Below are 27962 nucleotides of genomic sequence, written 5' to 3' on the forward strand. Positions count from 1 at the left end.
TAGTGTGGATATTTTGCAGAAGCTATTTTTATTGATGACTGAGGGGTCTAGTCTCCAGATTTGTTCGCTTTTACGTTTTTCTAGTCTAATTGCTTTCAAATGGGGGGTGAACCAGGTGTTTAAATGCTTTTTGGGGTTTGCTCTTTCTAAGTTTGAGTGGCGCTATAGTATCTAAGGAGGATAGCATTATTTTGTTGTACTCCTCTGCCAAAGTGGAAGAGTCTGAGTGGTTGGGAAGCAAGTTTAGAGTGTGAAGAATCAGCGGAATGAGATTTTCAGCTGTGATGTTTTTTATTTCTGGCGGGAATGGCAGGGGCTAAGCTGGTGGCAGTGTGGGGGGGGGGTGTGGTCGCTAGGGCAAAGGCAATGAGGTGATGGTCGGACCAGGGCTGAGGTGTTGTAGAGGTAATGGATACCTAGCAATTGAGCTCTGCTGTCCAATCGAGGGTCCTACCTTTAATGTGGGTTGAACCTGTAACTTTTTGGGTGAACCCTAGTTCCTCGAGGGAGTCGTTAATAAGCGAGGCGTTTTGGTCAGAGGGGTCATTGTGTCCTAAATTGGTCTCCTAGGAGAAGGAATTGAGATGAATTTTTAAGGTTGTCAGGATATTGGTGAGGTCTTCTTCGAAGGAACCTAACGGGCCAGGGGGTCTGTAAATGAGGAAAATAGATAGGGATTTGGTGTCTGAGATAGTCAGTTTGGCAGTAAGGGATTCGCAAGAGTCCACTACCATTTGTGACGTGGTGAGCCTCGAGGCTAAGCTTGTTTTGTTTTGGCGATTATAGCAAGGCCTCTGCCTCGGGATTTCGTGCGATCTATTCTAAGGAGGGTGTAATCCTCAGGTATGGCTAGCATGATCGCTGGGTCTGCTGCTGGATGAAGCCAAGATTCAGTGATGACAAGGAAGTCCATTTTTTCTGACTGGAGAAGGTCTGCTATTTTTGTGGCATGTGCCACCATTGATCAGGCGTTTATTAGTGCACCTTTTAATGCTAGTCGAGTTATATTCCAGTGGTGGTGGTTGGGTGTTGGGGTGGATATTGGTATCGCGAGAGAGCCGGCTGTTAAGCTGGAGGGGTGACGGATATTCGCATTGTACCTAGAGGTTGTGTTATTGGGTTGAGGGCTGTGTAGAGTCCTAGTAGTGTTGTTAGTAGGGGGGTGTGGTGTCCTAGTTTAGCTAGGGGTTCATACATTTTAGGAAGTCTGGAGCGTTGTCTGAGGTTTCTCTGGGCGGAGCTGCAAGGTATAGTGTCCCAGGTCGTCTGGCTCGGATATTTATTGAGGAGAGATGTAGAAGCTGCTAGGTGCAGTGTGTGTGCGCCATAGTAGGGTTCAGTGTACTGATTAAGTTTAGTATAGTCCTGAGTAGGATGGTGTAGAGCTTAGGAAGATGCATGATCTATAGGTAAGGTGGCTGAGGGATGGCGAAGTGTAGCATGGGTGAAGGGAGGGGGGTGCCTATAAAGACGATGTGAAGAAGTGAGTGCGGCAGTTGGCAATTGGGGCACAATGCATAGGCAATTGACTAGGGCAGTAGGTGATCAACGCAATCGGGCAATTATGACAGTATGCATAGGCAGTTTGCTCAGGGAGTGAGCAGTCAGTGCAATCAATGTGTTCAGGCAGTGAGCGGTCAGCGCAAGCAGGTGGTTAGCAGGGCCACAGGCTGAGGCAATAGGCAAGGTGAGTAGGAAATGCATACAAGGCAATCCGAGCTAAATGCTCATAGTAATAACGTAAATAGTGAAGATAAGAAGGTTGCGGCGGATAAGCATAGTCTGCCAATATGTGTGCAGTGCTGATACGTCGATAGGTTAGCGGGTGCACCGCAGCTAAGAGAGCAAGCAGCAGTGCAATAGGATAGAAATCGTGTAGCACACCATAGAAGTACAGTGGAGGCGGGAATCACTGGAACCTGGCATGTAGATTATGGTCCTGAGGTCGGTACTAGAATGCTGACGGCGGTAAGGCAGTTGCTGCTGCGACCACATGTGCAATGTCGGGTAGTTCAGGGCAGATGCAGTCGTGCACCTAGGGTGTGATGTGTAGACGGGGAGTCAGGCAGGGCGCCGGCTGAGCTCGGTCAGCCTTCTTCCTGGGCCTTACTCCGCCGGCCGGCTTCCGCCTGCCGGTGATTGGCCTGTAGTGAAGAGGGAGGCTGGGCCAATCACCATGGGTCTGGACGCCTGTTGCCTGTCGGACAAGGTCCGGCAAAGCGACTCATCACAGCGGCAGTCATTTTAGGGTATGTGTATGTAACATTACGGAAAGATAAAGCTCACGACTGTCCTTTTTTTTTTCAGTAACTGTGCATTTAAGCATACGTGAAGAAAAGCCCAGCGTTCCGCTCCCAGTCGCACGTTATTTCCCCATGTCCAGAAAGAAATGGCTCCAAAGAGTACTAATACCTGTCGGTTCTCCAATACAAGGGTTCTTGGATTCCAAGATGTTTCTTCAGACTGCCAACCTGTCCTCCAGTCTTCCTAGGTTCAAAGATATTCTGAGCTGCTCTACCCCTCATTATTCCCTTTAATCACGATGGTGTCCACGGCTCCATTCTTGTAAAATGGGTACCTAGTTACTGGTTGAATGTGCAGATGACTGACCATTACTCTATGTTCGCACGGTGCCTCTCTTAAGTCCTTTTTTCTGTAGTAGTAACCATGGGACACTTGTATCCATCCTCCTTGCTAACTTTGAGTATGGACTATCTGAATACCCTAGGTAGTTTTTTTAATTCTATTCTGACATTGGACTGGCAGCTTTCTTCCAACATGTTAATCTTCGTGAGCGTTGTGTAGAAGGAACTGCTTTTTTTATTTATTTTTTTATTTTGAGGTGTACAGTGACTGTCTCCTGTAGTAGATCGAGATGAGATGGATTGTATACGAATATGGGATTTCTTCAATTTGTTCAACTTGCTGTATGCACACTGTCCTCATGTACACTTCGACTTGGTCACTTGTAACTGTTGTTTTGTTACTCTTGGCTCTTTGTTCTCCAAGGGATATCCAGCACAGCAGTACATTCAAGGGGGGCAGTACCCTTCCCAGACTGTGCAATATGCCCCGTCTGCTCCACAACCATCTGCCCAGTCGCCGTCGTACCCTGGGCACAGGATTCAAATGCAGCAAGGCATGGCACAGTATCTCTCATCTGGATCTGCAGGACCATATTACAAGGTATCAAACTTCTACACTTCTTTATGATGTCCCTCCATTTGCTCCCTTCATTTCTACCCTCTATCATGTCTTCCTCATTACTACCTCAGCCTTGGCCCCTGTACGACGACTTTTTACACAGTGGATTTGTTTATAGATGCACTTGCCGGCCATCTAGTGTTAGGAGTATTAAGTAGTTGATGTATGAACTAATCAAATTGTTGGTATTCATTGACTTGTTGGTAATGGCTGTCCCTATAAAGTAGACCTGAAACCCATAATGGCTCCTGCTGCTCTGCTACCTTCAAATTGTGATATTTTGTTCTACCACCTGGTTTGATTCGCAGCAACAGAGGGGAATGTAACGCCAAAGAAAGGCAAAACAAAGTCCAATCGTCGAGCAAGATTTCATTATTATTGGATTGAGCCATGTTGGGACTGATTTTTCTATGCTATGGCCTGGTGAACATAGAAGGCCAACCTATTTTTGTGACTGGGACAACTCTGGGACCTGTAGCCAAACCAGTTCAAGGAAGCAGAGCAAGTGATCAAGGTTAAGTCTCAGGAGGGGGTGCGACTGGTAAGGGGTCCTTAATGAGCACACAGTGAAAAGTCAAGGAACACACTTGGGACAATGTTATAAAAATACTATTTATTGCCATATAACACTATGAAAAATTACTACTAGCAGGCAATATTATCACACAAGACTTAATAAAAGATACATGTATACAATTACTGGAGTAGGGCAAAATACATAAACCCCTGTAAAAGAAGGTGAGTATTAGTATGCAGCACAACAGGTCCAGAGAGGTACAACACTTTAGAAGTCCATCCCTAAGAAGTATGGGGCCTTGTGCCCAAACATTCACCAAAGTTCCACGGTTTTGTGAGACGGGAACAAGTTAGTGTAGGGCTTCTGGGGTCCAATGAAGTTCCAAAGGGTAGAGGACAAGTTATCCGAGCCAATACGTTTCCCCCGCTTTCTGCATGCTTCAGAGCAAGCAATGGTAAAGCAAAACTGTTATAAAAATGGCGAAAAGTTACCAAACCTTTGAAAGGGAGATGGGGGTGCGGGGGGGGGGGGGGTTTCAGGTAAGTACTCTTACAACTCACCGTCCCATACTCTGATTCTTCGTAGGGCTTGGCAGGTCTTCAAAAGAGGGTCCAAGGTCACTTTTCCTGCCGTCGGCTCAGATTGTTGATGCATGGGGGTTGCAGGTTGAAGCACTCTCCGGTCAACGACAAATGCTGGTGCAAGGTCTTCAGGATGGAGAATGCAAAATAATTCTATGCAGGGCCCCTTTCAGCACAGGACTGGATACAGGAAAGCTGTTTTAGACTGCCACTGATGCACAGCGACGCAGGGGACACACTTGTCACGATCAAACTTCGGCGCATATCTTGGTCCCCTTGCTGGCAGAGATGAGTCTTGTAGCACAAGCTGTCAATTCCCAATGTTCTGGGCCTCAATGCGGCACCGCGAAGTCTGCAGCATGGTAGCCCAACTCTGAGCTAGGAAACCACTGATTGATCCAGATGCACTTCTAAGGGCTCTTCTTCCCTGGACCCCCGACCCGACGTCGAGAATGGATGTTCCCTCCACTCCAAGGGTCAAAGCTCCTTCGCAGGACTTGTGGAGATTGTTAGGCAAAGTTTGTATGCAGTACCCTTTGGGAACACTACATACAAGCATGACTACAGGTGTAAGCAAAGAAATGGCGAAAAAAGAAGACCGGGACCTGTTTTTAGCAACAATGGCTGGGCACCATCTTTAAAAATATGGCTCCCGCGATTTAACGTTACCGGACCTACGAATAGTTTGTGGTCGGCAAAAATCATGGTAGTTCGTTGTAAAACCACTGCCATCAGCCATTCTGAGTGGAACGGGTAGCATTTGACTGCTACAAGAGTATCTACACACAGGGGATACTAAGTAACTCCTCCAGCACTCTATTGTAAGGTAGGGTGTGAATAGACTAGTAAAGTCAATTTCACTTTACTTACTCTGGGAAACAGTAGTTTATCCCAGATAAAGTATTTAAACCTTGGGAAAGCCTGAAAGGCTTCCCTGTGTCACTGCATAGAAGGTGCTTTGTAACACAATTGTAAAAGATGATGCCTATGGAGTTGGTTAGACTCCATAAAAAAAAACCATCAAAATACATGAGAGAGTGGGGAAAAAGGCTCACACTATCTCCAGGTCAGAAAATAGTCCTCAAAATCCAGCAAAGTTGCTGGGGGTTTCTAAGGTGAAGGGAATTGGCACATTCTTGAGAATTCTCCCTAACGGATCACCTACAAGACATGGTTCTTCAGGACCGCAGCAGAAGATGTTTGCCAGGCTTTCTTTCAACCGGTCCAGTCTCCTTGCATGTCGTGCAGCTGGACAGGATACTTGGCTCCTTCCAGGATCCCTCTGGAATCGATGCAGGGGTCCTCTTATCCAAAAGGCAGGTAAAAGTCAGAACTCCCACTGCACGATCTAAGCTGTTGCTAAAACACACCCCAGCAGTGGTCTAATCTGGAACACTGGTGGCACAGTTAATGCATACCATTCATACTCACTTAAACCAGTTTGTGGATTGGGACCAGGCAGTCCCAACCCACTTCCTGGCAGCAAACTCGTATCCCTGCGAAGCAGCCTCCACTTTCCCGCGCACTGCAAGTCTATACAAGGATTTTCCTGTCCTCGCAGGTAGGAAGAAGGGTTAGCGACAATATGGCTAAGGAATGAACGAAAAACCTTGTGGCGCAGCCATGTTTGGACACTAGCCACAGTAGGTAGCCAAACGCTGTAAGGCTAAAACAAAATAAACCAAAAAATAGCAGAAAGTAACTGCTGCCACCAGTTTGCCCCTTAGTCCCTGGCCAGAGTGTTAGACTCTGAGTGTTTGTCTAGAGCAAAACAAAGTTTAGCCCATTGTACTGCATTGTGAGATACATAGTACAATGATAGTTATTAAAAGTGGCAACAAGGTGACAAGACTGAGTGAAACAAGGTCATGGCTGTTTTCTCATGACAGATGAGCAAAATCCAGTGAAGGGAAGCTGAAGGCTTCACTGCACCGTAAAAACGTCCGGTCCGATTTAAAAATAAAAGCAAAACGTTTAGAGTTCCATAAAAATGGAGGGGAAAGGTGCTGGTCCAGTTTCCATCAGTATGCGTTTGCGTATCTGTTGTTGGACCGGGCTACTGAAAATATACCCTTTGTTTTCTCCCCATGTGCTAGAAACAGTTCCCTTAGATTGGCAAACACTGTTTTGAGTTTGTAAGCAGTGTTTTTTTTGTTTTTTTTTTTGTCACAACATTGCTACTTGTATTGCTTGTTGGGCATTTCTACCAAAGACCCTCAAGTTGCAAAGAGCGAAAATGGGCACCATTTGTGTTACTGCATCTGATCGAACAAGAGCTGGCCAGTCTACATACCCCACTGACGAAGGCACGTTCACCTCAGATGCCATGTAGCATGTGTTTGAAAAGACTCCAAGAGGAGATGGAACATGAGAATGGGTCTGAAAAAGAAATGGAAAAAAAGACTTGTTGATCCCCTTCTTATGGCAAGAATGTTTCCCAGGATCAGCGACTGGAATCGATTAAGGAAAGCCTTCAACTCTTAGACACTGAATATGATGATTAAGCACCATTTGAGCTGCCATAGAGCAGCAAAACAATGTTGATGTGCATTGAGACACAAGGCTCTCATCTGAAAAGTTCTCTGTAAAGGCCAAGGACACAGGAATGAACACCAATTCTAGTAAAAAAGGTGTGTGTTTCGGTACAAACCTTAAATATTGGCATTTCTGCAGAGTACAACTCTTCGTTTTCTCAGAGGAGCATTCTCAATAATCATTTCAAGTCCAAACATGTGACACAACTATTAATATATGTAGGTAAATAGCATTTCACTGTACTGGATGAGGGTGATCCTCCATTGCAGAAGGATGTGCACAGCGTATGGTCAGTAAGTGGTTGAGTCCTATTAAGAGAGTGGGTGCATCTCCGGCAGATGATTTAGCTGCTTATCTTATGCTATGTTATGTTAAAGGTACTTATATAGTGCACCGTCACCAAAGGAATTGGTCCCCAGGCGCTCTGGCGGATCTGTAAACATGGAGGGCAGGTAGGGTTAGTAGGGTGGAGCGGAAGTAGGAGAGCAGGAGAGATGGTGTGCTGTTGGCGGCTTCAGCTCGGTATACACCGAGTGTTGGGCTTTGCTGCAAGTATCGGATCGGGTGAGACCTCGTGTGCGGTTTGTGTTGTTGATGCAGTGTGGTAGTGCATGCGAATTGCTGTGAGAAATGGTTGTGCGTTTTATGTGGGTTGAGTATGCAGAGATTTGAAGGCTGGGTTAGTGGGGGTCTGTATCCTGATACTTCTGGTTTCGTTTAAGCTGTATCCCTGTGGGTGGGGTTGTTGCTGATTCCTTATAGGCTGTCTCGCTGTAGTGTGTGATGGCGCGGATTCAGGTGTATCCTAGTGAGTATTTGAGTGGAGTGATAGGTATGTTTGAACCTTTCCTTCGGGTGTGGAACTGAGGCTAGTACTACCTATTCTCTAGTTATCTATTGTGACAGTGGTCTCTTGGGGCTTGGAAAGGTTCAGTGTCCGTGTGCTGTTAATGAGGCGTCCTAGTGCTTCTCTCTTGGTCAGCCTGTGTATTCAGTCGTTAGTTTCCTCCTATCATGACAGTCTTTCAGTTAGTCCTTCGGTTTCTGTTGGGTGACTTCTTTAAGAGCTATTGTTTGGTTATTGTTTGTGTGTGCTTCCCGCTGTATCTGGATGAGCATTGTGTAATGTGAATGCTAATTCTGTTTCTCACCCTCTGGTTTGGAGCAAATGTAAGAGAGTTCCCTATTGCCTTGCTATCTGCCGTGACTAGGTCTGTTGGGAATGGCTATGGTTTGGGGCCAGGGTGCTATTGATAAGTCATCCTGGTGTTTTCGTCTTGCTATGTATTCGGTCTTTGGGGTCCTATTATGGCTGTCTCTTGGTTAGTCGTTTGGTATGTTGTGGAGTATTTTCCTTAGGATATCTTCCCCGTCAATTGCTTGGTGTGGATCAGGGTCTGTCTCTTCGTTCATCAATGTTTTAGTTGTGTGTCCCTGTGGGCGGTCTTCTAGTTATGACTTGAAGAGCCAAGTTTTGAGTACTTTCCTGAATAGTAGGTGGTTTCTTGTGTTATGTATATACTTTGGAAGGTTGTTCAGGTTTTCGGTGCTTGGTGAGAGAAAGAAGATCCTCAGTTTTCTTTTTGTTGTAGGGTTTCAGTTCCAGGCGGAAGTCATTGCTTGATCTGAGCCTTCTTGTTGGTTGATGTAGATGCAGTTTGTCTCTCGGGAACTCAGCGCCTTGATTGTGTATTGCTCTTTGCATGATGCACGTTGTTTTTAATTTTATTTTTTTTCCATCATCTTTCACTCTGCCCTCCTTCTCCTTATCCCTATTTCTCTCATCCAATTTTTATATCTGCAGTGAATTGCGAAAACTGAAACTACTGTAGCGAGCAACAGTTTAATTATTTCTGTGCAGTAAATCGCTTTCTTTTACTTCATCCTTCAACAACGGGTGTCTGTCTATACGACCAAATTTCACATGGCAGAAAAATGTGATTCCCGGCAAAATTCACCCACTCGGCCAATTTTAGCCCAGGGAGCGATTTTGTGCCTTTTTTTTCTTTAACTGCTGAGAGACTACCACAATACCCCTAATTTAAGACAAAGAGCCTGTGCTGCTAAGCCTATGGTGTGACAAATTTGAAGAGTTCTCTTAATTACACATGAAGCTTTGCCACCGAAATTTGATTCAGGCCACAATAGTCACTCGACTGTGGTGAAGGCCAGATATTCTGAAAATATTTTGAGATTTTATTCGCTGAACTGTGGCCCATCCTTTGACCATTTGAAAAATTGCATGAGCAGCAATGATCTAGTTGAAAGCAGAAATCAGAGGCTGCTTTTGTGGAAGGATTCTCTTGCATTTGAGAGAACCCATCTAGAACCACCATGACATAGGCACCTGTATGAATGGCTAAGATAAAATCACTGGCTTCTGTATTGATAATAGCGGTGTGGTTTTAACAGTTCAGGGATCATTCAAGGAGTGATACTCTGGGATTACGAAGGTCTTTTCCACAAGCCTGTCGATTTTTCAGGGAATCACTTTTTGCAGCAGTAGTTGGTGGCCAACACTCGTCCCCACCTAGTCTGGTGCTAGTAAATCAGGATTTGTAGGCCTGTTTTGGCTCAGGATAGTTCTTAGTGCAGCATGAACATTTTTAGCACTTAAGATCCATATTTGTAGAGGATTCGTCCACCTGATTTGCAAGAGGCCATTTGCCTGGTTTGAAGACCATGTGCCAATGTGGGATCTGACTGCGTTTGTCACTTGTGGTGGTCAGTTCCTGCGATTACGGTTTTGCATTCTGTACTATATTACTTGTATTGCAATGTTCTGGTACCCTGCATTGTATAGGCTGCCTGGATAGATAAATGGTGAGATTCTTCTTTCTCTGGCTTGTGTACAATGTCAAATATTGCATTCCTGCAGGTGTAGGCCCCCATCTGGCTGTCATGGGAGGCATCCTTGAATTTGGATTACCATATCGTGTGTTAAGGGCCTAATGATCAACGACCATAGTAAAAGCTTTGCCATATAAGAACAGGTGATGATAATGTTCTCAGGCGTGGGTGACTGCTAGACTCTTATTCTGCTTGAGATCCCTTTCTTCATCACTGAAGCTTCTGCAGGCATAAGACTATCTTCAGAGGAGATTTAAAACCTGGCCTATATTGTGCTAGCATTGCTCCCAGACAAACCAGGCTGGCATCCAGGGTTAATTCAGTGCTTAGGTCAGGAACAAAATATTCCCTGCAGACTGATCTAATCACCCATAGCATCATAATGGAGAGGGATCCTGACATTCTTTTGTCCAGATATGATCTTGCTTGGTGAGGAAATGGAGATGTGTTAGTTGAAGCAAAATCTTTAATGTATCTTGTGTAATAGCTTGCCATGCCTAGGACTGATCCTAAAGCCGATGGACGTTTAGGGCTTTATGCTGATCTGTGGGTTTGTACCTTCTGTGCCTGTCTCCATCATTCAGTCTTTGAAAGTCTCACTTGTTCTTTATCAAGTGTTTTAGTCCCACACATGTCGCTGCAAATGCAGATGTGAACACCAGTGCCCTTCTTCAGCACAGGGGCTATAGGTGAAAGCCACAACATAGGCACTCTTGACGGTTCAGTGATAGCTTGGTGCAGCAAAATACACAATTTATTTTCCACTTGGTGAATATTCGGTGGAATGCTATGATGTTGAGCTACTGTTTTGGCTGATTTTCAGTTCTTGCAAGCTGTGCAGTAGTCAAAAACAATCTTTCAATTACTCCATATTTCCCTTCTGCTAACTTAGCATCTAGTAATACAGGACATTTACTGGACCCATCTAGCTAGGGTCAGAATCTCCTCAATGTTAAAGATTTTTTCGAAATTAGGAAGACTCTAATGAAGCAATTTGAGTGCTTCCTCACTTGAGTAATGATGAAAGCCACAATATTCGATGCTAGCTCTGAGGGACGAATGTCTTCATTGTTTCACCCTTTTCTAGTGGTATAAAAAATATTCTCATGAAACATGTTTCTGTGTACAAAAAAAAATCCTCCAGACCAGCTTTCTGACTGTCATCCATATCAGTCTAGTCTTGTGGCAGTTCATATATGTTGAGACAGCTTGCCCCACAAAATTAATCAGCCATCCTATTGGCTTTGCAGCTTGTGGACCCATAATGGCCAAAGTACATGAGGAGGAACCCAAGTTACTGGAGTCTGTAATATCAAAGTGAAGTGGCAAATGCAGGGACAAAGCAGCCATAGCTGGGCCATCACTACAAGAGGGTGGTATGGACACACTGGATTAGGACTTATAATGTGGACATAATGAAAGTCAGGAGTGGGGACCGGCAGATACAAGAGAAAGTTTGCATCTACAATCTACACAGATCAGCGCCACCCACCAAACTGCTGTAGCACTGTGGCTGCATCAGGAATTCTAGGAACAAAAAGGAAGGGCAGTAGTGTCAATGGTGATAGGGCGACAGAACCTGTAAACATGCCAGGAAACTGCTGTCAACACTCACCTTGGGGCTCTTACCCCCTGCCCCATATCAGTATTAGTGAAACCATACATAGAAACGGGAACAACCATAAAAAGCAACCATTATCATTTTGCATCGTTTGTTGTGTTTAAGTATGTATTCAGATTTTGCGGCCATTGCATAGAAAGTAAAACTGGTTAAGTTTAGGGATGTAAGCATTTGTTTGGCTTTTCATTTCTACAAGGACAACCGCTTCCTAACTTGAATTTGTTCATGTATGTTCTGCCCTTTCTTGAATGTTTTAGCACACTACAGCACTTCCTGAGCACCTCACTACCTCTTCATTCCCCAACCCATGGTCCTCTCATTCCCCCTCTGCATTTTCACTGCAAATTTTAAGTTTTTTGTTCTCCTTTTCAATGCTGGTTCTTGTGCTTTCTTTTCAGACCACAGACCAGTACAATGGACAGAACCCCAACTTCAATGGTGGAAACTTCAACACTTACAACCAGCCCAACATGAATGGGGTAAGTGCTGCTTGCGGATGTGAAATTATTGGTTTAGATCAGGAGATGGTCGCCTCTCAATGGGTGTTGCAATTACCTCCCTTCGGAAATGCTTTAATACTCAACAGTTGCTTCTTGATGCACTGCTCTGAGGGGGGATGAAAAGGAGGGAGGGTGGTCATAGCAGTAACATTGAGGCATCTGCCAGTAGATGTTTAAAGATACATTTAATAAACTACCACCTATTTTTTTCAAATATTTTTATTATGAAAAGGCCATGCTAATATGGCCCTCACCTGCGTATTAATTGCTGCACCAGGCTGTACTAGTTTATATGCTTCTATGACTATGGTTGGAAGGTCACCTTGTCCTGAGGCCTCTTCGGTGTCCAGTTGGCACTGTAGAAACATTTTGTAATTTCTTTTGTTCTCCAGCATGGGGTCTGGCATGGATTTGCATGCTCATGAATATTCCCGTCGTCCGGCCGGGAATCCTCGGCATAGAAAAAAAAAATCAGTATCAGTTTTGTTTCTGATCTGTCTTTCTCTTAGTAACCAATCACTGGTCTCTGGGTCATACTGCCCCCAGCCAATGGCTGCCCTCTCCCTAAACCCCGCCTCTGGCAGCCATCCTCAGATTTTTACCACACGTTCAAGTGTTGGAAGTCCTCGTGCTGTAGCTCTCGAGCTTTTGCTGCGTTTTTGCACTTTTTCAGGAGATTTTTCTAATTTTTCAGTTAAATAGAACCTCCAGCTCCACCGTTTCTACATCCGATCAACGGGGATCCGTTTCGGAGTTTTCTACACCCCTCAAGGGTGAAGATTTCGTCAAGTTACGCTTTTGGAGGATTCCAGAAGTTCCGAGGCCTACCCCGGACATGGCCCAGGAGAAAGGAAGCTCGACGCCCGGGAAGCTGTTCAGGACCTGCCTTGGATGCCAGCTTCAGAATGTTTTCAAGGAGGACGAGCATTCGTTATGCCTCTACTGCCTCCATGAGGACAAGACGCACACGGAGAAGGACTGTGCGTTTTGTGGGAACATGTTGGAGGGGACCATGAAGGATCGCCACCTCAGTCTCGCCAACTGGCTGGAAGGGAAGAGCCCGTCAGGCGAGAAGAAGAAAAAGAAGTCTGAGCGGTCTTCTAAGTCCTGTGAGGGCGCCCCAGCGACAGGGGCCCAACAAAAGGCTAAGCACCGTGAGTCCATGGGCACCGGGAGCGCTGAACAGTCGGGCTCCTTGGCTGCCAAGCAGGGCGCATCCTCCCCGGCGCCATCAACCCCGAGCCAATGCTCTGGCTCGGGTAAGAGGAAGTCCGAGAACCCGGCGAAGCTTCTGGAGAGACCCCGGTCGATATCGAAGATTCCGGCAGAGGGGGCGCGAGGCTCAGACCCTCCCCCCAAGGTGAAGGCCCCAGGCGTCCAGAAGGTGACGATGGCCTTAATTCACCCTGCTAAGACCTCGATTGAGGATGTCGCCGCGGCCCTGGCTCAGCCTGTGGAGGCTACACCAGTGGAGGCGACCTCAGGACCCAGAGTCTCCCTGCCACCGCGGAGGGAGTCGTCTTTCAGGCCCATTGAGAAGACCCCCACGAAGTCATTGTTGGAAAAGGTGGGGGAGAGGCTGGTGGCCATCGGGGATACGGACACGACCTCTGAGGAAGAGCTCATCGAAGTCGTGGAAGAGGCCCAGCCCATCGGGAGGGATCACGACGAGGGCGACGACGAGAGCGACGGTGTCGCTGACAAGGCTCCTCAAGAGCCCTTGCTCCCGTCGTTTCCGGCGCCGCAGGACACTTCGGCGGCCATTTTGTCAGCGATTCAGTCCTTATGCTCGGAGATAAGGACAAGGTTGCCCCTCCCCCCGATGGAGTTACCTGAGCCAGACCCGACGGGGGAACCGGAGCCAGGACCTTCGGAAAGTCGACCGCATAAGAGGAGGACGACGCATCCTATGCCACCTCTCCCACCTCTGCGGCCTGCTCTGCCTTCCCCCCCGGTCTACTACCCACGGGGATGATAAGGCACGGACACGGCTACGACAGGTACAGATGACGACGGAGGTGACGACGGGACGTGTCCCCCGTCACCCCCTGCTCGAGTGTCCCCGCCCAACGAGATTGGATCCTTTCATGCCATGATTTCCAGGGCATCCAAGCTCTTCCAGCTCTGCCCAGAAGAGAAGAAGGAAGAGTTCCTTTACCAACGGCGTGAGGCTAAAAGGAAGATGGTCCTTGCCGTACTGCTTCTTGATGACATCTGGGATGGGGGCTCGCCCTCCTCAAGAACCCTGCCACGGAGCCGGCAAAGAGGGACCGGTACGAGAAGTGCCAGGTCCCCGACGCTGCCCCCTTGTGCCTTTGGGGGCAACCTACCCCGGATTCGGTCGTCTCGGCGGCGGCAAAGAAGAAAGCTGGGGAGGTATCGGCCTCGATATCAACTTCCCCGCCGGACGGCGAGGGCAGGAAGCTGGACACGATGGGACGACGGATCATCTCATCCGCAGCGACGACTATCAAGGCGGCCAACGCCCTGGCTATCGTAGCCCGCTACGACAGGGAGTTGTGGTTCAGAATCGCCCCTCTGTTGGGCTTAGGCCCTTGAAATCCTACAGGAGGGTGAGATTGCTTCGGACCACGCCATCACGGTGGCAACGGACCTCGCTGACACCGGTTTCTGTCAGTTGGGCAACAGCGTTTGCTTGAGACGACGAGGATGGCTCAAGATCACAGATTTCTGCCTGGACGTACAAACCAAGGTTTTGGACATGCCCTTCGACGGGAACAACCTGTTTGGGAAGGCGGTTGATGAGTCCCTTCAGGCCATCAAGACAGACGCACTGACTGCCCGGGCACTGGGAGTGCTCCAACAACGACAGCCGTCCTTTCGGAGCTCCGGAGGCAGACAAGGTGCCTCCAAGGGATCCGGCAGTGGCTCCTCCACGTACCTCCAAGCGGCAAGATCTTCGTCCCAGGAAGCCTACAGGGGACGCGGCAAGTCAGGTGGTGCCCGTCGTCGTCGACAGGGAGGTCAAGGCGGCCTCCAAACAAGATTGAACCGACCGTGGGGTCGGGCCCCTGCTGAAGCACCCCGGTGGGAGGCCGGCTGGCGAGGTTCGTCAGCGTGTGGGAGTCCATCTCCACCGACCGCTGGGTGCTGGACGCCCTGGCCCAAGGGCACGCCCTCGAGTTTCAGAAGAAGTGCCCTCGCGTTCCACCCGTGGCCAGGAAGGAAAATCACGTCCCTCAACTACTGTTGGAAGTAAGGGCGATGCTCAAGAAGGGTGCCATCAAGCTCGTCCCAAAGAGGCTTCGGGGCTCCGGAGTTTACTCAAGGTACTTCCTCGTAAAAAAGAAGACAGGAGGATGGCGCCCCATCCTAGACCTACGACGACTGAACAAGTACATCAAGTACAGAAGTTCCGTATGGTCACCCTCCAGCACGTGTTGGGACAGCTGGAGGAGGGCGATTTCCTGTCGTTGGACTTGGAGGATGCGTACTTCCACATCTCCATTCTGAAAGTTCCTCAGGTTCGTGCTCCAAGGGCGGCACTACCACTTCAAGGCCCTCCCGTTCGGATTGAAGCCGGCACCCAGGGTGTTCATCAAGTGCCTCACACCGGTGGCTGCGCCTACAGGGGATCCACGTCTACCCCTACCTGGACGACTGGCTCATCCGGGCAAGGACAAAGGAGCTTGCCGTGGAGCACACTGCGAAGACCGTCCAGCTGCTCACGGACCTGGGATTCTCCATCAACTTTCCAAAATACCACCTGGTTCCGTCGCAAGTCGCCCTGTTTCTGGGAGCCAAGCTCGACAAAGTGGCGTGGCTGGCCTCGCCGTCGGAGGAAAGGACCAGGACCATTCTGGGCAAGGTGCAGCGTCTGCTGGCCACGAACATGGCCAGGGTAAGATCTATCAAATCCCTCCTGGGGATGATGTCCTCCTGCATTTATCTGGTGCGCCTTTGCAGGCTTCGGATGCGCCCCTTACAAGAGTTTCTCGACGCCCGCTGGGTCCAGTCGACGGGCAGCTTCGAGGATAGGATCCCTCTCAACGAGACGTTCCGTCAGGCGATCCGGTGGTGGGGTACCCGCTCCCATCTGTCGGCGGGCACGGACTTTCAGACCCCAGCTCACCAGGTGACGGTGACGACGGACGCCTCCCTGGAAGGTTGGGGAGCGCACTACGGAGATCTTCACGCGAGAGGCCTTTGGCTCCCGGAGAAGAAGTCTCTCCACATCAACATCTTGGAGCTCTGTGCAGTGTTCTGGGCCCTCAGGTCCTTTCTTCCCTCCCTCAAGGGTAAGGTGGTAAGGATCTTCACCGACAACACCACCATGATGTTCTACATCCGGAAGCAGGGCGGAACCAGGTCCCCGGCCCTATGCAAGGAAGCCCAGGATCGGTGGCATTTGGCCGTCGCCCAAGGGATGTGTCTGGTGCCTCTTCATCTGGCAGGAATAAAAAACACGATCGCCGACTCACTCAGCAGGGAGCTGCGCTCGTGTCACGAGTGGGGAACTACGCCAGGATCAAGTGGATCGACTCTTCCGACGATGGGGCGAACCCCAAATCTCTTCGCAACGGCGACGAATTCCAAGTGCCGGAGGTTCGCCAGCAGGTTCCCCCAGCCGAGGAGCATGGGCGATGCTTTCTTGTTCTCCTGGGACGGCCTATTTCTTTATGCATTCCCTCCGCTGCCGTTGCTGCTCCGGCTCATCAACCAGCTCAAGAGGTCCCGGTGCAGGATGATCCTCGTCGCACCGGCGTGGCCTAGACAGATCTGGTTCCCTGACCTTCTGGACCAATCAACGTCCCCATCAGTCAAGCTGCCGACGGACGCAGACCTTCTCTCCAGAGAAGGAGGCGCCATTCTTCACCACAACCCGGAGTCGCTGAACTTGCAGGCCTGGCTCCTGCAGCACTAGAGTTTGGAGGGTAAGACACCCCGGCTGACTGCAGAGAGGTTCTTGCAAAGGCCAGGGCGTCCTCAACTCTCAAGTGCTACGGACATAAATGGAAGAGGTTCTCTGTCTGGTGCCGTGCACAGAAGATTAACCCTCTGCGGATTACGGCCCCTCAAGTACTGCCGCTGGCCAAAGCTTGACTGGCTCGCGCCTCCATCAAAATACTGGCTGCAATCTCCCGATATACCAGGACTACGGGACGGGCCTCCTTTTGGTCTCATCGCCTGGTGAAAGAATTCATGAAGGGACTATTCCAATCATTCCCGCCGGTGAAGGCTCCTGCCCCGGCGTGGGAGCTTAATGTGGTGCTGACCAGGCTCATGGGGGCCCCATTCGAGCCTATGCATTCGGCGCCGTTGAAGTTCCTGTCATGGAAGACAGCTTTCCTCGTGGCCATCACCTCCGCACGAGGAGTGGGAGAGATCCAGGCCCTATCTTGCAAGCCTCCATACTTGACTTTTCATGACACGAGGGTGGTACTGAGGGCACACCCCTGCTTTATGCCCAAGGTGCCGTCGGACTTCCACCTCAACAAGCCCTTGGTGTTGCCAGTTTTCTTCCCGTCGCCTTTGTCGCCGGCCGAGAGGACTTTGCACTCGCTGGATGTAGCTAGAGCTCTGAAGTTCTACGTGGACCGCACAAAGAGTTTTCGGAAGACGTCACAGCAGTTTGTGAACTTTGGGACTGTGAATCAAGGGAAGGCGCTCTCGATGACTTCCATTTCCAGATGGCTCTCCGGCTGCATCATGCACTGTCACCGGTTGGCAAACCGACTGCTGCCCGGCCGTCCGAGAGCCCATTCGACCAGAGCGATCGCTGCTACCACGGCGTTCCTGTCTGGTGTGCCCCTGCTGGACATCTGCAGGGCTGCGACGTGGAGGTCGACGCACACCTTCACAAGATTCTACTGCGTCGATTGGGAGTCCAGGGAGGAGTCCAGGGTCGGCCAAGCAGTGCTGCTCAACCTGTTCGCCTAAGGTGAGCCTGGTGAGGAGGTAAGAGTTGCTTAATGTTGAGTTGTTGTATTGCTTAATGTTGAGCCTGTTGCCACCTCCCGTGGTTGTGCATGTGTGTACTGCTATGTATTCTCTTATTCATGAGCATGTGAATCCATGCCAGACCCCATGCTGAAGAAGGAACAAGTTACTTACCTGTAACTGTTGTTCTCCAGCATGGGTCTGGCATGGATTCACATGCGAACCCTCCCGCCTACCCCTCTGCGTCTCTTCACTTGGTCATACTGTCACTTTACGTGCTACCAAATCTGAGGATGGCTGCCAGAGGCGGGGCTTAGGGAGAGGGCAGTCATTGGCTGGGGGCAGTATGACCCAGAGACCAGTGATTGGTTACTACTAAGAAAGACAGATCAGAAACGAAACTGATACTGATTTTTTTTTTCTATGCCGAGGATTCCCAGCCTGACGACGGGGAGTATTCATGAGCATGTGAATCCATGCCAGACCCATGCTGGAGAACAACAGTTACAGGTAAGTAACTTGTTCCTTTTAAAATATTTGCATAGAAAGTTACAACTGTTAACAGCACCACAGTGTTAATGGCACAACCGAAATGTAGAAGTATGCTTGCATTCATCATTTCACTTCCCAACTGGGTATCTGGATATTCCTCCCCTTTTCTCAAGGCCTTTCCATTTAGCCATACCTTTTTTTTCACCTTCTTGATGTCTATCGACTCTGTGCCATTCATGGTGGTCTTAAGTCTGGTGAAGTCATAAACTCGTTCAACATTTGGCACTGTAGAAATACCTTAATCTAATACAAATTGGCTGGCACCTGAAGAGTTCCCTGGAATCTTTATGGGGTGACAGCAGGTCCAAGCCTTCCTCCACATTGAGGGGGTCGCAGTCTGAGGCTCAGATGGCCCACACAAACTTCCTTTTTTTTTTTTTGTTTTTTTTGGAGTGATTATTGGACAGAAGACAAAGTATAAAATATCCCAAAGCACTTGGCATTGTGAAGAGGAGTGATCATTGAAGCTGCAACACACATTTAAGACATATTCAAAGCCCTATAGTATTCCAGCAGATTTTCTTTTCTCAAAGCGGAATCGGAAGCTTTTTACATCAGTCATCAACACACTCACTCCCTCACACACACTGCCTTTAAACTAGACTTCTCCAGCATGGGGTCTGGCATGGATTCACATGCTCATGAATATTCCCCGTTGTCATGCTGGGAATCCTCAGTTAAAGAAAAATATTTAACTTTCACTTTAGAGGCATCGGCGAAGGCTGCAAATATCCCTGGAGGGATTAAGACACTGTCCATGTTCCAGTTCAAGGCCCTCCGGGTGGGAAAAAGAAGGGAGGGGGTGAGGAGGCGCCGAAACGGCTGTCCAAAGCTGACATGTAACACATGGACATGTCATCCACGGACGATGACTAAGAGTCTGTTCATACGGTCCATGAGGAAGGCAGCATTGCAGGGCCTAGCGCTCCGTCACTCTATCCTCAGCCAAGGGATGTTTCAGTGACCATTCTCTCGACTCCACGCCCTGGTGGCAGAGATTCAACACAGGTTGCCACCAGTACCTGCACCTGTGGTGCCTGAGGCTCCCGAACAGCCTCCAAGTAAAAAGAGGAAGCGTCATCCGATGTCCCTGCACCTGCCTTCTCCAGCATGTCGGGACCAGACTCCTCCAGTGGACTATGCTCCTCATAGTTTCTCCACTAGACGAGGTGGGATCATTCCACTCCATGATCTCCAGTTCCTCTGAGCTGTTCCAGCTGGCGCCTGAGGAAACAGGAGCAGGGTTTCTTGTATCAACGACAAGAACCCAACCGTAAGACTATCATTGCAGTACCTTTTATGGACGACATTTGGGAGGAGGGTCTGGCCCACATGAAGAACCCATGCACGGCTCCAGCCAAGCGAGACAGGTTGGAGAAGTACAGGGTGCCAGATTCCACGCCCAGGTGCCAAACGTCTCAACCGTTGCCTGACTCTGTAGTGTTGGCTGCCGCAAGGAAATGTTCGGTGAACCTGGCCTCGTCTGTCTCCCCTGGACAGCGAGGGGGGAAAGGATGAACGCCAGGGGGAACGTGATTTGCACAGCAGCATCCACAATCGAGGTGGCTAACACCCTGGCAATCTTGGCTCGGTACGACTGGGAGCTGTGGTACAAACTGGGGCCTATCCTAGAGTTCCTTCCCGACGACAAGAAAATGGAAGCTCTAACCCTCTTTTCAGGAAGGGGAAGTGGCGTCGGACCATGCCATCTCTGTGGCAGTGGACATTGCTGATACGGTGTTCCGGCAGATGCCTTCTTTGACAGGAATGGTTGAAGGCCACTAAATTTTGCCAGGACGTTCATGCGAAGGTTCTGGACATGCCTTTTGATGGCGAGAATCTGTTTTTTTGGGAAGGCAGTCGACAAGTCCATCCAAGCCATAAAAACAGACACAGAGATTGTACGTTCCCTTGGCACCCTTCAGCAGCATCGCTTGCCTTCTCGCTCCTCCAAGGGAAAGTCGAGCAGATTGTCAAAAGGTTTCTCATGTTACAGGCAACTTTCCTGATCCTCCACTCAGGCCTATGGTAACTGAGGCCAGTGTTGTCGCCTGCAGGGCAGGGCGCCGGTGACCAACCAGGCCTGAATCTGGCAAGATGTTGTGCCCCCACTCTTCCCTCAGCTCCTGGAAGAAGTGCGAGCCATGTTACGGAAATGGGCGATAGAGCTTGTTCCCCTACAGCTCTGGGGCTCTGCAGTCTATTCCAGATATTTTCTGGTAAGAAAAAAGACAAGGGGTTGGAGACCCATCTTTGACCTACCCCACCTGAGCAAGTACCTGAAGTCTCAAAAATTCAGGATGGTAACGTTGCAGCATATGCTCGGCCAACTGGAGGAAGGGGTTTTCTTGACTTGGTTTGACCTGGAGGACGCTTACTTCCATGTCCATTCACAAGAAACATCGAAAGTTGGTGCAAGGCCAGCACTACCAGTTCAAGGCCCAGCCGTTCAGCTTGAAATAAACCCCAATGGTGTTTACAAAATGCCTGTCCCCGGTGGCGGCCCATCTGCATCTGCAGAGCATAACGTAAACCCCTACCTGGACGATTGGCTGATGCGTGCCCCCTCTCTGGAGCTGGCTGACAAGCACACAAAGGAGACTGTCCGACTACTAACTGAGCTGGAATTCTGAGTGAACTATCTGAAGTCCTGCTTGACGCTATTGCAGCACTCACTGTTTTTCGGCGCCAGACTCCACGGTGTCTTGTTTGGCGTCGATCGTGGAGAAGAGGCTAGCGGCCATTCAAGGGAAGGTGTAACGACTGTCGTCGACAAAGACAGGCGCGGTACGAGCCATGAAGTCGCTGCTGGGCATGATGTCCTGCATCTACCTTGTCCGTCTCTGCAGATGGCAGATGGGACGCCTACAGGAATTCTTGAATGCACGTTGGATACAAGTGGAAGACTAGATCCCTTTCAATGAGGAGTTCCGGCAGGCAATAGTGGTGGGTAGGGTGCGCTCCTACATCGCCCATGGAACGGAATTTCAAACCCCTCCATACCAGGTGACTGTCACCATGGTTGCCTGTCTGGAAGGTTGGGAGTGGAGGGGGGCTCTCACCGGACATCTACATACTAGAGGTCTGTGGCTTCCAGAGGAGAAGGGTCTGCACATCAACATTCTGGAGCTACAGGCAGTGTTCTGGGCCCTGAAGTCTTTCCTATGGTCTCTGAAGGGCAAGGTGGTGAGGATCTTCACGGCAAGGTGGTGAGGATCTTCACGGACAACACCAAAACCATGTTCTACATCATGAATCAAGGGGGCACTCGGTCCACAGTGCTCTCCAAGGAACCTGTGGCACTGGGCCATCGGACAAGGGATGTTCCTTGTCACTCTCCACCTGGCAGGCATCAAGAAAACCATCAGATTCCCTCAGCAGGGAACTACGCGCCTGTCATCAGTGGGTACTTCTTCAGGATCAGGTGGACCGCCTGTTCGTCAAATGGGGCAGACACCGATCAATCATTTCACCACAGCGGCAAACTCCAAATGCAAGACGTTTGCCAGCAGATTTCATCAACTATGGAGCTTGGGGGACACTCTCCTTCCCGTGGGAAGGCATGTTTCTGTATGCTTCGCCCCACCCCGTTTCCTCTCCTGCTACATCTCATCAACCCACTCGACAGTGCTGATGCAAGATGATGCTCCTTGCCTCGGCGTGGCCGAGATAGATATGGCATCTGGACCTGCTCAGCCTGTCAGCGTCGCCTCCAGTCAAGTTGCTGGTACTTCCGGATCTGCTCACCAGAGAGGGAAACGCAATCCTTTATCACGACCCAGGATAGCTGAACCTGAAGGCATGGCCTTGGAGGTTATGAGCTCCTGCGAACTGCAAGGAAGTCCAAGGCTAAGGGCGTTGCCGACTCTAAAGTGCTACAGCCATAAGTGGAAGTGTTTTGCTACGTGGTACTGGTCACAGAAGATTACCCCTGAGGGTCACGGCTCCGCAGATCCATCCATACTTGCTGTCCTTGGCAAGAGCTGGGCTGATTTACACATCTATCAAAGTGCACCTGGCGGCCATTTCCCGCTACACCAGGCCTCTGGGAAGATCCTCGCTGTGGTCCCACAGACTAGTCAAGGAGTTCCTCAAGGTAATTTTCTGATCTTTCCCGCCGGTGAAGCCTCCCGGCCTGGTGTGGGAACTCAACGTGGCTCTAACAAGGCTCATGGGGGCACCAGACCTATGCGTCAAGGCCCACTCAGTTTTCTGTTGTGGAAAATCCTTGTGGACATCACCTCTGTCAGACGTGTGGGTGAGATCCAGGCCCTATCCTGCAAGCAACTGTATCTGAAATTCCACGTATCGAGGGTGGTACTGCGTACACACCCCTCTTTCATGACAAAGGCTCTGTCGGAATTCTGCCTCAGAGACTTTGGTGTTGCCTGTTTTTTTTCATAAACTTCGTCACTGGCTGATTTCATTTGCTGGACGTTGCTCGTGCTTTGAAGTTTTCACAGGTTTAAAGTTTAAGTCTTCCATCTCGAGATGGCTCTCCTGCTGCATCATGCACTGGCATCAGCTGGTGAACCGGTGGCTGCCAGGCCGTCCAAGATCCCACTCCACCAGAGCGATTGCTGCGACAACAGCATTCCTTTCTGGTGTGCCCCTGCCCGATATCTGCATGGCTGCAACGTGGCGGTCCATGCATATCTTCACAAAATTCTACTGTGTCGACAGGGGTTCCAGGGAGGAGTCCAGAGTCGGCCAAGCAGTGCTATGCACCCTGTTTGCTTGAGGTGAGTCTGTTCCAGGGGTAGACATGTGTACTGCTGTGTACTAGTTCTTCATGAGTATGTGAATCCTTGCCGGACCCCATGCTGGAGAAGTTTTAAGTTACTTACCTGTAACTATTCTTCTCCAGCATGGGTCTGGCATGAATTCACATGCGAACCCTTCCTCCGGCTCCTCTGCAGCTCTTCTTGGTCATACTTCCACTTTAGATGCTTGCCTAATTTGAAGATGGCTGCCATAGGTGTGGCTTATGGGGAGGACTGTCATTCGTTAAACGCAGTATAACCCAGGGCACAGTGATTGGTTTAGAGGAGAACTACACTTTGTAAGTGTAAGTGAAAGTGAAACTATTTTTCTTTTACTGAGGATTCCCAGCCTGATGACTGTGAATATTCATGTGCATGTGAATCCATGCCAGACCCATGATGGGAAATAATAGTTACAGGTACGTAACTTAAACCATATGTTTCCTATGATTCTGAAGACATCTTAATGGCCAGATTCTGGTAACATTGATGTTGCTGTAACAATTGATTTGTAATACCTTATTTTAGGCTGATGATACCATTCTAATCAAGGTTGGAGTTGGCAACAGTGCCAATCACCCAACACTTGTTTTTTGAGGTTCAGGGAGACGATCCTACCTAATCTAGTGGAGGAAAAAGTTAATCACAAGCACCAAACCCACCCAACATTTTTTAACTTTGGCGCACGAAAGGCATCCTGCAAGCCATAGAAATTACTAGGAACCCATATGCAGCTTACATCTAAGCCATTAGGGAAAAAAGGGCACACTTGGATTGAACACCACCAAACTAAATGAAATCTAACGATTATCTGTGATCTGCCAAACCTGCTTTTTATATCCGCAGCAGACGCACACTACCTTGTTCCTGCAGGGCACCCATGTCCCCCCTCCCCCACACTACTCGTAACCCCACCCACGACTATTTCCTTTCTAAAATCTCCTACCACCTTACGCCATCTTCCCTCAGACAGCTGCCACAACCCTATCCGACTCCACACAAAATTATAAACTATGGCTAAGCTCCCTTTTTCAGTCCATCACATTTCACCCCTCTCCCCCTTAAGTTTTTAACATTAGCCAAAGTACATATTGTCTCTCAGATCATGGGCTGTCCCCTCCGGATAACATACTAGCAAAGTATTCAACTAAGCTAAGGCGCATACTACACAGGACCTGGGTATTTTCAACCTGCAGACATGTCAAAATCTGCCCCTCCTGCTAACCTCTCCCTCTTTTCTTAGAGACATGCGCAACGAGGCCAAGAACAAATGACCAAACTGCTCTTTACAAGACCACGTTTCATACCTGCTGTAGAGCAAGTTTGATTGTTCATAGACCTGCAGCTGCCTAACAACCCCCAGAGTTTTTAATTATTTTTTTTAACCCAGTATTCAATTTAGGTTGTTTCTAAATGTTAGCAACCCTTTGTACACAACAAACGTCTCCCTTATGTCCACAATCAAAACTGGACCTTTCCATTTTTCTTAGTGTTAAAGTTACACTATGTGGGCTTCTTCGTTTTTTACTTTGTTTTAAGTAAAGGATATGTCCAATGCATTCATTTTACTGTGGGTTATTTTTCATGTAAAAACAAAAGGGTGGTGAGGCGCGCACTCCTAATCCTGGCCAATATACTACCTGAAGAAAGAAAAAAAAAACTGGGTTAAATCCCAAGGGTCCAATTCACCGAGTTATTTTTCATGAATTATACTAATAGAGTACCACAGTGTGATTCAATGCATCTCTGTGGGACCACATACCCTGTTCTGGCCAACTTCGTTTTTTTTGTGTGGCTGCTAAGCACGTACACGTTGATCGATATATATAGCATATCGTCATAGCTATCTGGTTCATCTATTTAGAGACCCTGCCATGGGCAAACATACACCCACTTCCCGGCTCCAAATTTGTGGAAATCAACAGTGTTATCCTATTCAGGATTGAACCATTTAAAACAATGAATTTGTTTGTTTGGCATCAAACCATGTTTAAGGAAGGTAGCTTTTTCAGACAAAATTCCCCTTAATCAAAAAAGGTGCTTTTAAGAGCATACCTAAGATTAACGTTTTCTTATTTTGTATGAATAAACCCTCAGAGAATGAAGATACGCAGTTTTCAGCAGAAACATCCTTCCACACGTTGGGTGCAAGGAGAATTGTACTTTACTGCTAGAAATGGAACAGACAAACAACTTTTTGTGGACTCTGATTATTCTCATAAGAGTAATAATCCCCAGAGAGGAGTAGAAATAGCCAAGCGGGTTGTACATCATGTTGTGCTACCGGAAGACCGATTCTCTGCAGGCATAGAGCTAATTTAACTAGAGGGTGCGCATCAAGAATTGGATTTTAGGCAGTGTTCTTTTAAGACCTATGCAGAGCTGTAACGTCAAGCTAGACAGAGCTTCAATAAAAAGAACGCTGTCCTTTAACAATGTCTCCATGATTTATTGGTGCAGACAAATGCTTCATAAGAGTCCAAACACTGATCCAACAGCACGCCCTGATTCGACATCAGGAGGGCCAATCCTGCGAGTAAAGCTGTGCGCAGCATTTACATCTAGGCAATTTACGCTTCTTTCACAAAGCAACTCGTTCTACAACAGGCCACGATATCGACTCCAGTGTGCCTGTTGGTTGCATAGTCGGGCAATTGAAAAATGGTCCAGAGATATGGCAGATTGTATGCTGCGGCTGGAGGTGACGGGGACCTCTTTGGGCCTCCAGCGTTTAAAAGAAAATTGAATCTGGGGTCAACCACCAGATGGGAGGATAATGTAAGTCACATGAATATCGGATGGGTAGCATGCTTGCAAAACAAACGTTACAGGTATGTAACCTCATCCTTCCTTAGAATGCATCGAAAGCTCTGACTGCGTAAACCTGTTGCCATTTGATTGTTGGGGGTGCAAGAAGATCATGCAAGATATACCGCAGAAGCAGTTGTTAAGCCATATTGCAGAGTATTATATAGGGAGGAGGGGTAAGGTGTTGCTGTTAGTCGATCATACTTGAACGTTAAGGGTGTGCTTCCACAGCATTGGTTCTTTTCATTGATGTGCATTTGTGCAGCCTTTTGCAGCTAGGTGGAAGAACGTTGCAAGCACACTGTCTACAAAGATCCCTAGCAGCGGAAACCGTGTTGCAGATCAGTTGCTTAGTCTTCTCCCTCAAAATGTAAAGTTAATGTTGAAGGTGGATAATAAGAGCATGAAAGCTTGGGGCCCTTATGGTGTTCGGAGCAACTAGGCAAATGCCTCCTCTGGTCCACGAGACAAATGCACTGGGAATTTAACTGTCACCCCCTTCCTGATTTGTAATCCCTTAGGTGTACCTGGATGTATATTACCGTACCACGTCTCCAGATGATCCTGGAGCAGACCGTCATCCCGACGCGGGCCGCAGCATTACGGTTAGAGTGCAGCCCTGACCCAATCTCCTCCTCTTCCCTCCACACACCAACACAACACAAGCACGCACAGCTTTTTGCCATGACTGTTTGCCCCATGTTGAAGCAACGTCCAAGGTTCTTTCGATGCTTGTGGGAAATTGGAAGTGTTGGGCTCTTTGTTCCCATTGCGCAGCTCTAGTGTCTAGGACCTTCCGGGAGCAGGGACAGATGGCATGCGCATGGACAAAATGGCCAACCTAGATGTAATGTAGCGTACAACTATATGTAGGTCACCTGGTTTCTTGGAAGCAAGCCTTGGTCGAGACAGTAGGTCTGTGCTAAGCTAACCAGGCTTTTCTAAGCTGCATACCGGAGCCATATATTGCCCTGTTCTTTCGACCCTTGATATTATTGGCTTGTCTGGCATACCAGTGACTATTGAGCTTCTGCTCTGTCCTTGTCAGCAGGGATGAAGTGGGCAGGGCAGAGGGAGGCAAAATCATAGAGGATTCCAACCCCAAAATCCACATGTTTTGCTTCAGGCACAAAAACAAATTGTGGGCTGATATTTACCCACAAGGCTTGAAAGACTCGCCAACCTGGCACAATAACTAAATGGGTTGACCACACACGGAGGATATCTGCGAGTAGTCTACAGTTCAGTGATTCAAATCCCAGCAAGACTGACTCTGCATTTCATCCTTCTGAGACGAGTACTCTGTTTGGTAAGAACGCCTATTTAGCACTTCAGTTATTGATATTGATGGTCCTTAATCGATCTGCAACTATTTCACACTACAAAGAGCCAGAATCCGGTTTGTATTGCTGGATTTTTACTGGTACTCTAATGCCTCATTAGATATCGTTGCTGCTGTGAGCAACTAGTTTCATTACATTTCTTAATCTTTTATAACGCGCTCGGTACCAGAGGCCAGTCTCTAAGCACGGCACCAGGATTCAAACCTATGATCCTCTGCGTTGTCTTGCTTCCAAGACCAGCGAGTTGCCCCTGAGCTTTCCAGAATTTTTAAAAGTGACGTGAACTGCCCATTCCTGGCTCTTTTAGTCACTGCCATAGCCCTCCCCTTTACAATTGCTCTTTAAGTGGTGGTGGTGGTGTTTACTTTATGAAACTTTGCCTTGTTTATGAATTAAATGTGCACACGTCTTGTTTAAATAGACTATACATTTCCAATCCCTCTCTCTGATGCAATTCCTAACGTTGGCAGGGTGTTAGCTGGGTTAAAGCATGCTTTGGGTTGAAAGGGGATGCTTTAGGTGAAATGCAATGCCAGTTTCCCCTTAGACCACAAACGAATTCTACAAGCAGAGGTCTGTTTTGACAAATTCGCTATCCACAGGGTTTTCCCTAGTTACTTTCATGGACCAGATCCAGGTTTAAAAGAAAAGAGAACCAAGAGTCGGATGGGTAATCGGGAAGCATAGCTCCAGAACCCATCCCCTATTATAAGCCTAACTAGTGACTTATTATTCATTTGCAACTATTTCTCTGATAAATATTTGTTTGACATAAAACGTACCCAGT

At 48.5% G+C, this 27962-nt stretch overlaps 1 protein-coding gene across 3 annotated transcripts in view; it reads left to right on the forward strand.

Moving 5' to 3' along the window:
• ZMIZ2 (zinc finger MIZ-type containing 2) overlaps positions 1 to 27962 on the forward strand; it is a 403457-nt gene that overhangs the window by 217077 nt on the left and 158418 nt on the right. For 2 of the 3 annotated variants that reach the window (XR_011276133.1, XM_069618968.1), the window contains exons 7-9: positions 3010 to 3186; positions 11707 to 11787; positions 26354 to 26437. Coding sequence is in view for 2 of the 3 variants with exons in the window: in XM_069618968.1 (XP_069475069.1) it covers positions 3010 to 3186; positions 11707 to 11787; positions 26354 to 26437 (342 nt within the window). In the remaining variant the exon portion in view is untranslated. The remainder of the gene's footprint in view (positions 1 to 3009; positions 3187 to 11706; positions 11788 to 26353; positions 26438 to 27962) is intronic. The other variant, XM_069618969.1, reaches the window with a different exon arrangement.

This window comes from Ambystoma mexicanum, chromosome 10 (assembly GCF_040938575.1).
Source record: "Ambystoma mexicanum isolate Mex_15411 chromosome 10, UKY_AmexF1_1, whole genome shotgun sequence".
Lineage (NCBI taxonomy): Eukaryota > Metazoa > Chordata > Amphibia > Caudata > Ambystomatidae > Ambystoma > Ambystoma mexicanum.